The sequence below is a fragment of the Haemaphysalis longicornis genome, unplaced genomic scaffold, assembly GCF_048455015.1.
Source record: "Haemaphysalis longicornis isolate Haplotype H1 unplaced genomic scaffold, Haemaphysalis longicornis Haplotype H1 scaffold_1, whole genome shotgun sequence".
Lineage (NCBI taxonomy): Eukaryota > Metazoa > Arthropoda > Arachnida > Ixodida > Ixodidae > Haemaphysalis > Haemaphysalis longicornis.
The window spans coordinates 388835101-388848181 of record NW_027526203.1 but is presented as its reverse complement, the minus strand read 5'-3'; the positions used below and the strand labels follow the sequence as shown (position 1 = coordinate 388848181).

Sequence of the window (13081 nt, the reverse complement as noted above, 5' to 3'; positions counted from 1 at the left end):
CCAGCAATGCGAAATAGATACGATGCGAGTAAACCGTGTTGCGGCAAAAATTACAGCGCAGTCTTGCTACAGTGACTTGCTGTGGCGGCCAGCAATTGACCCAAAATGGCGGTGCCAACGGATACGGGCCTCCACCCTTGGGGTGGAGGCGCGAATTGAGGCACTCTACCAAAGAAAGGAACTGAGTGGCAACTCCAGCATGGAGGAAACCTTTTCTTTCCTCCATGCAAGTCGGCTTTGAAAGACACTGGTAAGCGGAGAGCAGAGATATAGGGAGAGAGAGCTTCGTGAAAGGAAGAAACTTGGATCGAGCGGGAGGGGAAGCGGGTGTTCGGTTGTCGCCGGGGGTTGCGTCTTATGTGTTATTGCGTTCATCGGAGGTTCGACGGGAGCTTCAAATTCACTGTCCGCCTGCCACCTGAACTTCGACTTCTCGCGGTTGGCGCGTTGGCGTACTGCTGCCACGTGGGGCCACCTCAGGTCAACTCTCACTTCTGAGGGCCCGCCTGCTTGCTTGCGTCTGTTCAGCAAGTTGTCTGGCCCGCCTGCAGACCTTTGCACATCAAGCAGTGTCAAACGGGGGTTAATATTAAAGAAGGTCGGGAGGAGGCGGCGAAGTGGTGTAAAATACGGGGAAAATGCTGGTTTATCCACTCCAGGGTCCGTCGTATGAAGCTGACCGCGTGCACCCGATCGTCATTCCATCGGGGTTTTTAATGCATTGTTTCTATGGGGAGTTTGGCGGGACTGCAGGCTTCCGTCGTAAGAAGCAGATTGTTGTAAGTCCGGGGGACGTATCAGCGGGGTTCCACTGTACCACCAAATCAGCCGGGACAATAGTAGTAGCCCCGTGAAACGCCTCGTTAATCAGTCAGAAGTGTTTAAACAAGCTCCGCCGCAGTCCACACTGCACCTGCCCCCACCCCCCTTTGTTGGCGAGCATCAAAATTAGGGGGGTCGACCTATTTTCAGAGTCGACTAATACACTGAAATATACGGTAGATATTGTGAAGCAAAAATAGCTGTTGGACGGTCTACTTCATCTTCATTGATAATTGGTAGCAACGCGATGTCGGAATGTCACCCAACTCCATTAGCCTGGGCAAATGTTAGTTATAGTTCTTCAGTGGAAATAACGCAAAACGCGACGCTACCATGCGCATTTGGAGGCTGGTGTGAGCAGCTACTGGTACTGGCACGCCCGCTTCTGTGGCCTCCGATAATGGCAGTCTTTCAAGTTTCAGTTCCGAAAACGTCTATCTTCACAAGCCGTTTGCGTCGCGCATGTTCATGTTTGAAATGCGGCATTTTGCATATCGCATTCTTTTTGTGTGTACTATTAGATAACATTATTTTTATGATGTCAAAAATTTCAGTGCAGTTGAACAGTTTTCCTTCTTGCCTCTCAGAACCACAATTCACAATTAGCGAGGCCAGACATTACAGATTCTAGGTCTGTCTAAAGACGGACAGTTAGTACTTCAGTGCCATGCCCATTGCCAACTGGTGGGGTTTAACAAGAGCCAGGTGTAAAGCTACTGCCACTTAAGCCTAGTGTAGCATTGTAAAAATGTGCTGTTCGACAGGTTGGTTCGAGACTACAAGTGAAGGTTTCGCGTAGCAACAAGAGCAGTCACAAGATGGGGTGGGGCTACTCATAACTGATATATTTTACACTATCAGTGAGTGAGCCCTCATCAACCTGCACCAAGGAATGTGCTTTTTTAGGTAACATTTTCTGTTGTGTGCCCCTGCCAGGTGTCTGATTTTTGTTGTGCATGTCCTTATGCCTCTTATATTTGTGCCTGCCATTTTTTAAATAAACCAGTTGAGTAGCACCAGCCCCGTCAGGTCACCATCCTTGTTGTCGGGGCACTAAACGTTTATTTATATGCTAGTTTAACGCACCACTTCTGGAACAGCCTTTTTTGTGGTTTTGGAGTAGAAAACTCATTAAAAAGTGCTGGCTAGAACATAAGTGTGAACCCAACCACAAGATCAGTGTGTCTGAAAGCAGCGAGTTGAAAGATTAGTGCATTTTGTGGGTTAAAGCAGCGGAACCTGTAAATCTTGAGACAAAGATACAGGGATTATGTTCTTAAGTGACCTTGCACAATTCACCCACATTTCGAACAAGCACATAAGGCCTATGATGAACGCAAAGTGGATGTCGCGCTTACTCAGAAAATGTGTTGTCATTTAGGTGAATTTGTGTATTGATGCTCCTGCTCCAATCTGTTCACCTCGTTCTGGTGAACATGTTTGCATGAATTGAGCTTTACTATTTTAATACAGTAAAGAAGTTGCTAGTTGGCAGCAGTGTGTATGGGTGTGCGTGTGTCTGCCATTCTTCTGTCTGTCCTTGTCTTCTTTTAGGGCACAGTGTCTTTGATACCTATAATGTAGCTGTTTATTATTATTATTATTATTATTATTATTATCATCATCATCATCATCAGTCCTGTCCGAAACTAGGCTCCCTTGCCCAGTTTTGTGCAGGGCTGAGTAGTGCTGTTTGTAGCTAACGGTATATGTCTTACTCCGTTCACATAATCTTGCTATGCCACCTTCCTTTGTTTGCTCGTTACTGCATTTTCTTCAACTTCTCGTTTGTATAGATTTTATCCTTACCTCACTATCTTCTAATTGGCTGTGTGTTCACTTAATTAACTAGTACATTATTTGTGGTGAACTCTTCCGTCCATAGAGTGTAATATCATTGTTATTACCGTTCTTTGTGCTTCTATTAGTGTAGCGTACTTTTAGTGATACGTGTTGTATGTATCATGCCATTTTGTTTGTTTTTATGTTTGTTAGTGTACCAGCACTAAGATATCACCGTCGTTCCTGGGCACTGAAAATAAATTGATTGATTGATTGATTGATTATTATTATTATTTGGTATGGCTATCTATTGCCCCACAAAGGTTTAAAGTTTCAAGTTCTGCTGGCACGTGTTGGAAGCATGCTATTGTGGGCGATGTTGGCATGAAACCTCCAGTCATCTTGAAGCTGCATGCTATTTCCATGACACAGCAAGGCCAATAGCCAGCATTGCCTTCTCTTTGTACACTAGCATCAGTTTCAGAGCAGGTACACATATATTAGCTGCAGCTTCTGAAAGAAAGGGATTCTTTCTTAAAAGTCAAATAGGGCAGCTCATCTATATCTGTGAGGTTGTGCCGAACACAGGTGCGCACAGAAATTGTCAAGCATGCTTCTGATCAGATTCCACCAGACACTGTGCTAGAGGGCATATAAAAGGCTGGCTAGCAGTATTGACGGTCTGAGAGTTTGAGTACTGTTTAAACCATATCAGCTCTCCCGCTGAAGAATTTCTGTCTTACGTGTCCATTTCTTGTGTTCCAGGCAACAAGAACTGCAGTAGCTTGCCAGAACTGGGACTACAGGTGGCAGCGTGTGCCCAAAAAACGTGAGAATCTAGCAATCCATTGGTTCTCCATCTATTTGCAGTCTGCAGGCCTTTCCCGAAGCATTACGGTTCGAGTGAGCTTGCTGGTGCTTTGTGATGAGGGCCCACAATCGATACTACTTGCTCTGCAGCATAATTAGCTTACAGTTAAACGCACCAAAACTTCACCCTGGCTCAGGAGGCATGGCACAGTAGAGTGCTTGGAAATAATTTAAACCAACTGGGACTCTGCTGGTCACCTGATGTTGTGTACTCTGACTTTTCTTTTCTCTTCACCTTGATCAAAAAGACAATAGCCATGGCCTAGTTTAACTGTCTGCAAGAAAGCAGGAGCATATACTGTCAAACCTCGATGTAACGAGCTTCAATGTAACGAAACTTCCAATGTAACGAAGTTTCATAGACAACTAGGAACGAAATTGTGGCTGTAGAAGCGGATTTTGGGCGATGCAAGCGCCGAAGCGGGCTCTCTATGAAGCTCGAACGGCAACACGGGTTGCCCAATGCTGTGGGCGAGCTCTTTGCCTACAAACCGCATGTGGTGCTGCCGCCGCTTTGTCCTTCGTTCGAGTTCACTTATGCTTATTGGGTTCCATCGTTCAGCAAGTGCGCAGCAAAGCATTTGTGGGTCGTTATGAGTCTTGCGCGTGCGTTTTTTCACAGCCGTGTTTGCGAATGCACGCAGGTGGCAGCTTTTGCCTTGGCCAGAAAGAGAAAAGCGCTGCGCATGGCAGTGGGAAGAGCCTGATGGCTTCGAAGCACTCGGGGAGGCCGGCTGGCCCCGCCAGGGATGATGAATGAAGTCCTTTCAGCCACAAAGGATATTTGATGGATGCTTTCCTAAGTGGGGTGGATGTCGTTTTGCAGTGCGAATTTCGCCGACATTATCAGCTTCTTGCCCGCATGAACAACTCCATTTGCCGCTCGTGTAGTGTTTTAGCGAGTAGTTAGAAGTGGTTGCTGGACCTATCTAATCTGCATCGCGCGGGTGGTCTTCTCCGCAGCTGCGTCAGCACGCCTGTGGCTCGCAAGGTGCGTTTTTGCGTGCAGAAAACGCTCCATGCGGTTCACGCTTATGCCACGTAGACAATTAAGCTCCAACAGTGACAGTGCGCCAGCCGTGTATGCGTGCCACGTTTTTGCTTGCAGTCACCGCTTTATGCGGTTGACACGTCATTTTAACCGCGAATTTCAATGTAACAAAGTAAATTATGAATTTTACTGACTTCATTACATCGAGGTTTGACTGTAATACTTCCATAAATTTTTCTATAACCATGCTTTCATAGGCATCTCTTTGGAGTCTCCCTGTGTTTACAGTACATAGGCTTGAAAAAGTGACAATGTATGAAACATGAAACTTGCAACATCAACCACGATTGCGCTCCTTTGAATACGTTGGTTGAATTTTTTTTTTTCTTTAAACTTTGCCACCCTCAAAGAGGGATGGTGCATTAATTACAAGAACGATTGAATGTATTTTAAACTTCAACCAGTTTCGCACTGTTGTGGCTGCTTGAAATACGTAGTTTAGTGTAGTAAGGGTGGAAGTCCAAATTAGCTCGTTCGTTCCGCCAAGAAAAGTCCAATTTCTGTAGGGTGGGGACATATTTTGTTTTTCCACAAAAGAATTTTTTATATAGATTGTGATATCCTAAAATGTAGAATAGATTTGCTTTTTATTGATATACTTATAGAAGATGTATTGGTAACAAAAAAATTTAAAAAAAAAACAATTTTGGTAACAGGCAAAAAAAATCCAGAATATACATTTTGTGGTGAGTACTTGTAGCTAAACTTCTGGAAAGTTCCAAGGGTAAAGGCAAAAATTGGTAGCACAGCAAAAAATAAAGTTACTTCTTGTGAAGGTGGAGCAGTTTTCACATGGTCCAAGAAAATTTTTTTATTTCCACATCAAAACTTTGTTGGTGGCTTCCAGTACACCAAAATGTAGACAAATAAATTATCTTCTTAGTGCTAGAAGTTTAAAGCACACGTTTATTATATATCACAAATAAAAAATCAAATAAAAAACTTTCACGTTTATAAGTTTTTTTCTAAACAGTAATACCCCTGTCACACGGCAAATCTAATGTCATTCAAACTGAATGACATTAGCTGTAAATGACATTCGGCTCGGTCGTGCGGGTCTACACGGCAGAACAAATGTCATTTGATTATGATAGCGGTGACGATTAGCGAGCTCGCAAAACCGCAAAATTACATTTCAAGCGCATCTAGAATGTTTTCACACGTAATATTGTTTTAAAAACGTAACAAAGGAATATTTTTTAAAATAAAAACAAGAAAACCACCAATTTAGGTGGCACCAGTAGACATCACAAGCTGAGACAAGTCCGCAAAAAATCCGGATTAGGGTAGCGCGCGCACTGGGGACGAGATTTTCTTTTTTGTTACTACTTGCTGGTCTTTCTTTATTAGAACAACAATACAGAAAAGAAAATATAAGTTTACTGACAGTTTTTAGAAACAGTATTCTTTGGTTTGTTACTGATTTTTCCTGTCTAGGGACGCGCTACTGCTGTCGAGGCTACTCATTCGGCCGCCAACTGAGGTGCAACTGAGGTCCAGGACCTCAGTTAGCCGGTAAATGTCATTCGCCTTGAATGTCATTCGGTATTCTCGTGTAGCGCCGAATTAATGACATTTAGAGCGAATGACATTTGCTGTAAATGTCATTAGATCTGCCGTGTGACAGGGGTATAAGTCTAACAAGGAAAAAATTGGCAGTGAAAAACTCTAAATATGCATTTTGTAGCTAGTAAATATTGCTAAACACCGAAAATGTCACAAAAGAACGAATAAACTCAGCTCACAAAAACGTTAGTCCTTGTGGTGGCGGTGCCACTCACCAATACAGTCCCTGATCGCAATGAAGCAGAGGTAAATACCACTTATTTCACACACGATACTCGTCTTCTGCTGCACCTTCCAGTTGGCATAGCACATCTTGCAGTTCAGTCTTTTATCGGTATTCTCAGGCTTGTGCTCAAGCTTTTGAGCCGGAGGAGCAGGGCCGAAACTGGTGTCAATTTGCAGAAGTCGTGGCACAAGTTCTATCCTGAATGTGAGCTGGTCGTACCCAGAGTTTCTCTGCAGTTCCAATACTTCCGGGTGGCCTCTCCTGTGCACCTCAAAAAGGATGGAGCTGTTCACAACAGCGATGTCGATGCAGTGGAAGAATAGTCTTCCACCATTTGACACACTTCATTAGAACGTTGTAAGACGCAATCAGCTGGTCTGACCTATCTACACTGAGCATCCCTGCATTATAATCCTCAGTGAGCTGCGGTTTCCGTATAGGAACCTTTGTCCACTGGCCACCATCATGTGCACTGCGCGTCTGTCCTTCCATTGAAGGTAAAGAACGCCTTCATGTCGCACCCACCTAACATCTCTCTTTTTATCTTTCTTTTCCCACGCGGAGTCCTTCAATTCTAAAGGAAATCTGCGACTGTTTTCCACATAGTTCCACACGCGAGAGTCTTCCGCCCAAGAGGTGTAAAAAAAAAAGATGGGAAAGTTCAAAAATTGTCCATGAATGTTATATATCCTTGGTCAAAGTATTCTTCACATAGATTAGTCACTACATCAAATGCCAGTCCATTCGTGCTCGGTGTTTCGCACTTCCTGGTGCAAACACTGAACTGTACTGTATAGCCACTATTTGAATGCAAGGACCCAGTGCTTGTAGCCCCACTTGACAATCTTGTCCTGTGGATACCGTCTTATTCTGGAACGGCCTTTCGGTTTCACCATACTGTCGTCAATGGAAAGGTAACGACCTGGCTGAAAGTGTAGCGTGGATACTGTATTGATATGGCGAAGCAGAAGAGCAATACGGCACAGTTTGCTGTCAGTACGCAGATCCGTAGCTTTGTAATCTGTCACACTCAGGAATCCAAGGAAGGATAAAAAACATTTTCTTGACATTACCGTTGGTAGAATCAGACCGCAAAACAGCTCAGAAGTGCAGGTGCAGTCGAGGGACTTGTACAATGCCCATATAGATAAGGAGACCGATAAACTTCATCAGCTCATCTGGAGCAACATCTTTCCAAGATCCGTCCCGTTCAGCATACGTGTGCTTGTCGTGGATGTGGGTCCAGGCATATTTGTTTGTGCTTTCACACATCTCGGTGACCAGTTTAGCTGTCAAAAACAGCAAAAAGAGATCCACGGCACGCACAAACTGTCTCGCACCACTGCGCCGCGGCATGCGATGCCCAGACCCACACCTGGCTGCCATCGTGGGCAAAACTGCATGCATTGAGCAGCAGGAGGCATGGAATGGTGTCCATACGATGTCAAGACCCTGTGGTTAAAGATAATACTAGTGAAAAGATGCTCCGTCTCCTCGCAGCCGCTCATAAACTCGATAAATCACGAAAGCGCAGCTTACCGTTGAGCTGCTGCTGTTGTTCCTGCTTGATTGAGGGCCTCATCACTGTCCTTGGTAAAGTCTGACGAAAGTGCATCATCAGTTCCACTGCTACTACTTTCATCCCAAAAAATCAGCCACTTAATAAGTGCTTGCAAGAAACGGGGCGATTCTTGTCACCTGGACGACGACGCCATGTCTGACGCTATCACCACGCAACCCCGTATCTTCCAACCAAGGTAAAAAATCACGGGGTCGTTTGAAACCAAAACCAAACCTCCCACGGCCTTCTGTGCTTTCTAAGCTGCGAAACAGATGGTGCCACATATCTGTACGGCGAAAGCATGCGCGGGAATTTCAACTTGAGTACATTGTTCGAATTGAACGAAATTGAATAGGCACAGTAGCGAAAGAGTTAACAAGACACTAGGCTGTGGAAATTTCTGAAAAAAAGAAAAGGAACATACGAATTTTTCCCCTTCAACATTTAAAAGGGGGACAGCAGCTGTTATGTGCACCCGAATTATGTGTGTGACCAGTGTTGCACTATATTTTCGTGGAGCCTAACCCCTCATTTCTATTTTCTCTGCAGTTCTTGAGATCTGCGAGAAACTTCCTGGAGACTCATCCCTGATGACTTACCATGGCCACACAGTCCTGCAGACACTCATCCGATGTCATTTCTCACCGGCTGCCACAACGGGGCAGCAGTTCATCTACACTGGCTGTGCTTCTGGTCGGGTGGTTGGTCAGTGGACATACTCTTATCACGGTCAAATATCATTGAGCAGATAACGCGGGCTTCTTGCCTGCTATGCTTGCAGAAAATACCTCCCCCTTTCCCATTTTCTCCCTTTTAGTTTGCTTCATTCAATCCTTTGCAGAGACCAAAACTTTAGTGTGCAAGCTGTGGGAGGGCGGATCACAAAAAATGCATGCACAAGCTCTGAAACCTCTACAACAACAAATGTGGGAGAACAGACAATAGTACAGCACCGGTGTTAAAAGGGTTGGACAAATGGTCATACAGTAAAGAAAGAGGCCCTGTGATGTCGACACACGCCATGCGTGCACAATGGGGGGGGGGGGAGTGTAGCAGAGATCTTGTGTGGGGTTAGACGTGCAGCTGTTTGTATGTATGCATGTGCACGGACTCCGCAATCAGTGCCACATTAATAAGGGTGGTAGGCACGGAAATAACCTAGGCTGACGCACGTACATGTGCCTGAAGTTTGAGCTACGCAAAGTACTTTACCAAGCTTCCAAGTAGCTCATTCATATCCTTGTGATGCTTTTGAAGGACACGGGCCTGTCCGAACGATTGTAGGGACATTATTACAGTGCAGTGCCCTTAGTTTGCCAATTTTATCAGTGTGCCGCCTTAGTTTTGTGCATTTTCTGGTTTTGTGTGCGTCCTTTGTACCGCCTTCGTAGTTGCCTGGTCACGCCTTGTGTTTTTTCTCATTTTCTTCCTCTCATTTTATCCTTTAATATATACCGCTGTCCTTTCTTTCCCTTTCATTTCCCATATCCCCTCCCCCTGAGTAGGGTAGCCAACCGGACAGTATCCTGGTTAACCTCCCTCCCTTTCCTGTACTGTTCCTTCCTTCCTTCCTTCCTTCTGGATATAAACCTTTGTCAATGTGCACCTGCATGTACTTTATTTTCGGGGTTTGATGTGCTGAAGCTACACCTAGGCTATGAAGCATGCTGTAGTGGAGGGCTCTGGATTAATTTCGACCACCTGAGGATATTTAACATGTGCTGATATCTCAACACACCGGAGTTTTTGCTTTTCGTCTCCATTTGAAAAGCAGCCACCGCAGCCGGGATCGAACCCGCGAAGACTGCCTGAGGTAGCGTAATGTAGATTTTGGTACAAAACAAATTAAGGCACAATATTATTAGGAGCACAAGCATCCAGTCAGAAACGCCGTGGCAACGCGCAGTATTAGCGCCTGTCCTTTGTGTTCCTATGTCTTCGTAGTGTGTGTTGGCCCAAACTTTATGGGCACCATTAACTTGCCGACGTCAACATTTCTAAAGGCCATCCTGTGAAAATGAAAAAACTTCGGAAATGAGAAGACTACACCAGGAGATGTTCCCCGAAACACTTGGCTAATGCAGCATCTTGGTATATGTTTTAGTGGGGGAAAGGGTGGGTTGGTAAGCAAGGACAACCTGCTGTGCTTAGTAACACAAATTGGAGTGGAACAAATAAATTGAGCTGTTTTATGTGTTTAGTATTGATATTTTCTTCTCCAAAATAGTGTTCTTATGGAGCTCAAATTACTGTGGTTGCATTCAGTACAGCGTCGCGTAACACCCCTGCTCCTGCTTTTCAGTGTACGACCTCCTGACAGGAAAGGTGGCAACCGTCCTGTCTGGCCACAGGGGCTGCGTGAGAGACGTGTCGTGGCATCCCTACCTCCCTGTGCTAGTGAGCTCTTCGGTAAGGGCATTGCTGTGGGCTGCAGAGAGAGTATTCCTTTCAGCAACACTGTTCGTATGCTAGGTTTGCAACTTCCTTTCGTGCAGATGTCTGGTTGTGGGTATGCCCCAACTGTCAGTAACACGAGAAGTGTTTGATAAGGTAAAACCAAGCAGCCTTGGATGCTGATGTATTTTTTTCATCTAATGAAGGCATCACGTGAAATGTGTTTCACCAGACAGCATTCATGCGTGTATCTCTTTCACATCATGTCGTGGACTTTTGCTGAGCAAAATCTTCGGTCACACCGACAAGTGCATTTTCTCGTTTCAGTGGGATGGTTCCGTCTGCAAATGGGACTACAACAGTGAGCCAGATAACCAGTACGGATCCAAAGGAAAGGTTACAGAGGAACACGGCGAATAGTGTACACTGTTGGTGCAGCCCCGAAACTAGAGCTTTTGTGGAAGGAGTCGACGCATGCCTTACTGAGACGCACTAGTGTCAGTTCGTTGGTCTTTCTTTTTCTTTTTTTTCTGGGACCTGAAGTTTTGTAGTGTTTTGAGTGGCGCAATGTTTGTGCTAGAGTTTAGCCGGAGTGGTGTCATCAGAGATGATAGATGCGTGACAGAGCGCATGCAATGTTTTCGGCGTATCATGGTACCACATATGGTGTTTGTTTTCTTTTAATTCCTCTTTAGGTCTTGGATATAACGGTTTTGAAAGGGATGCTCCCTTGGGGAACTGGTGCATAATGTGCTGCTTTGACAAGGACCTGAGTGTTAACTTAGCGAGCTAAGATCAACTGCAGCGCACTGTGTTGTTTGTTATGTAACTAATTTTGGCTGAGTCAGTGCTGGGAACTGAATTTCTGACACCATTGAAATCATTTTTGTTTAATGTTCAAGCCAACATTTTGAGTGCAAAATAAAAACATTTGAAACTTGCAGTAACATTGCTTATTTCATGCTGGCATGTTTAACAAGATTAGAACCATAACTGTGCCAGAATATTTCGTGATACGCTGTGTTGATTCTGTGAAGCTCTTTTCTGGTGTTTCAGTTATCCTGCTTTTCAGAGTTTCATATCACCGTGAACCTTGTAGTTAGCACTCTGGCTATGCTTCAAGTAGCTTGCATTTTTCATAAGTTTTGTTTGGCTCGTAGCGAGGCGTTAGTACATTTTCATTTTCATCACCAATGGCATGGCAGCTTTTAGTGTACTTGTAAAACTGCTTGGTTGCTCCTTCTTTCTTTTCCTTTTTTTCTCATCTGCTTTCATTGCCAATGGCAGCGTTTGAGGTTCTCATGAAACTTGTGGGGATCTATTTTTTTTTTCTCCTCTACCATCGGTGGTGCCTTATGCACAGGCAGGCCAGAAAAGTGAGGGTAACTGTCATTCCTAAGTGCGTGCAGATAATGAATGTTCTGTTTTATTGTTGTCGTTAGCATTATGCTATTAAAGGGAATTTCAATGTTCATTTCACGAACAAAGTTGTGTATGTATCGCACTGCTTCATTGGAAAGGGGTCCTCCCTATCTCTGTTTTGCCTCTTCCTTGGTGAGAAGACGAGCGAGGTCATTGTTCAGTGTCCTGGGCGCACAATGCCCATGTGAATGGTGGGTGTGCACAAGGGGGCTTGATGCAGTTTAACCATCAAATTCGTATTTCGTGCTTGCGAAACGGTCACGAATTGCTGTGTTGTGTGTGCAGTTCGTGAACAGCTTCCCTTTCGTTTTCCTCCTGCCCTTATTGGTGCAGTTTGCCGTGGCTTTGTCCGTCACAATTGGAATTTATGCCTTTGCAGTTGTGCATAAAACGGACTTCTTTCTTTAATGAGCCTGCTGTGCACAATAACGGTTACTTGCACCGCGTTGTGTAATCCCCCTTGCTCTATGTGCCTTGACTGGAGTCAAAGACGAATGTCATCTGTATAGGCCATCCAGTCAAAGAAAGAGTGCGAGTTGTCTTGATAATATTTGTCTGCCTAAATTGTTCCATTTAAATTGCTTTGCATGTAATTAAGGCTTTTCTGCTGTCATACAAATATCATCATAAGCCAGCTACTGTAACTTTTTTTGACTAAATAAAAGCATGTAGATGGAATGTTCTCATGTTGTCTTTTAATAGTTATGAAATTATAACCAGTCACATGAAAGCCCTGTGATAGGGCAGTTCTAACTGCATTATGCTATGTTCAGTTGGTGTGAACTAGGCAGTCTTCCGGTAATTTTCAGAGGGTTGCAGTGGCCTGCACTTACTGCTCCAGCCTGGTGTACATAATGGGCCTGTGTGCCATAGCAAAACGGGCTGTTAGAGATTCACATCCCCATTGTATTCACACTGGTACTTTCTATCGCTTCTGAACCTATCCGATTGGAACTTGGCTGACTGTCGACAGTCTACTGTCGACAGTCAGCCCACCCTCCCCCCACTGTTTTTCTGGTAAACGTCAATAGTGGGTTTGTGCAAGTCCTGTTCGCAGCATCTTCTATACTGCACAGGCTACAAGATCTGGAAAGGGCTGGAGATTGCCGTTCTCCTTCATTGGTTAGGTCCGTAAGTCCTAACAGTCAGTAGGTGGCATTGCTGGCGCACCAACAGCCTACTTCTCGAGGAATAAAAGACGGGTCAGTGAATTGCTCGGAATGATGCCACATTTATAGGGAAGCTACTACAAACAAAGTAACCGATTGGACTGTAAATTGGGCAAATTTGGCTCTGGGTGGAATTCGAACCAGGGGCCTTTGAAATGCGAGACGTGCATACAACCCCTCGACCACTGCAGCTCAATGCTTCTGGATGACTAAAGGTG

The 13081-nt window shown here is 44.8% G+C and overlaps 1 protein-coding gene across 2 annotated transcripts in view; it reads left to right on the top strand.

Moving 5' to 3' along the window:
• Positions 1-12376, top strand: part of LOC144155252 (DDB1- and CUL4-associated factor 11) — a 48197-nt gene extending 35821 nt beyond the window's left edge. For both annotated transcript variants that reach the window (XM_077686575.1, XM_077686576.1), the window contains exons 14-17: positions 3370-3433; positions 8428-8583; positions 10181-10287; positions 10600-12376. In XM_077686575.1, the coding sequence (XP_077542701.1) occupies positions 3370-3433; positions 8428-8583; positions 10181-10287; positions 10600-10692 (420 nt within the window). In that variant the 3' untranslated portion in view covers positions 10693-12376. The remainder of the gene's footprint in view (positions 1-3369; positions 3434-8427; positions 8584-10180; positions 10288-10599) is intronic.
• Positions 12377-13081: the final 705 nt, after the last annotated feature.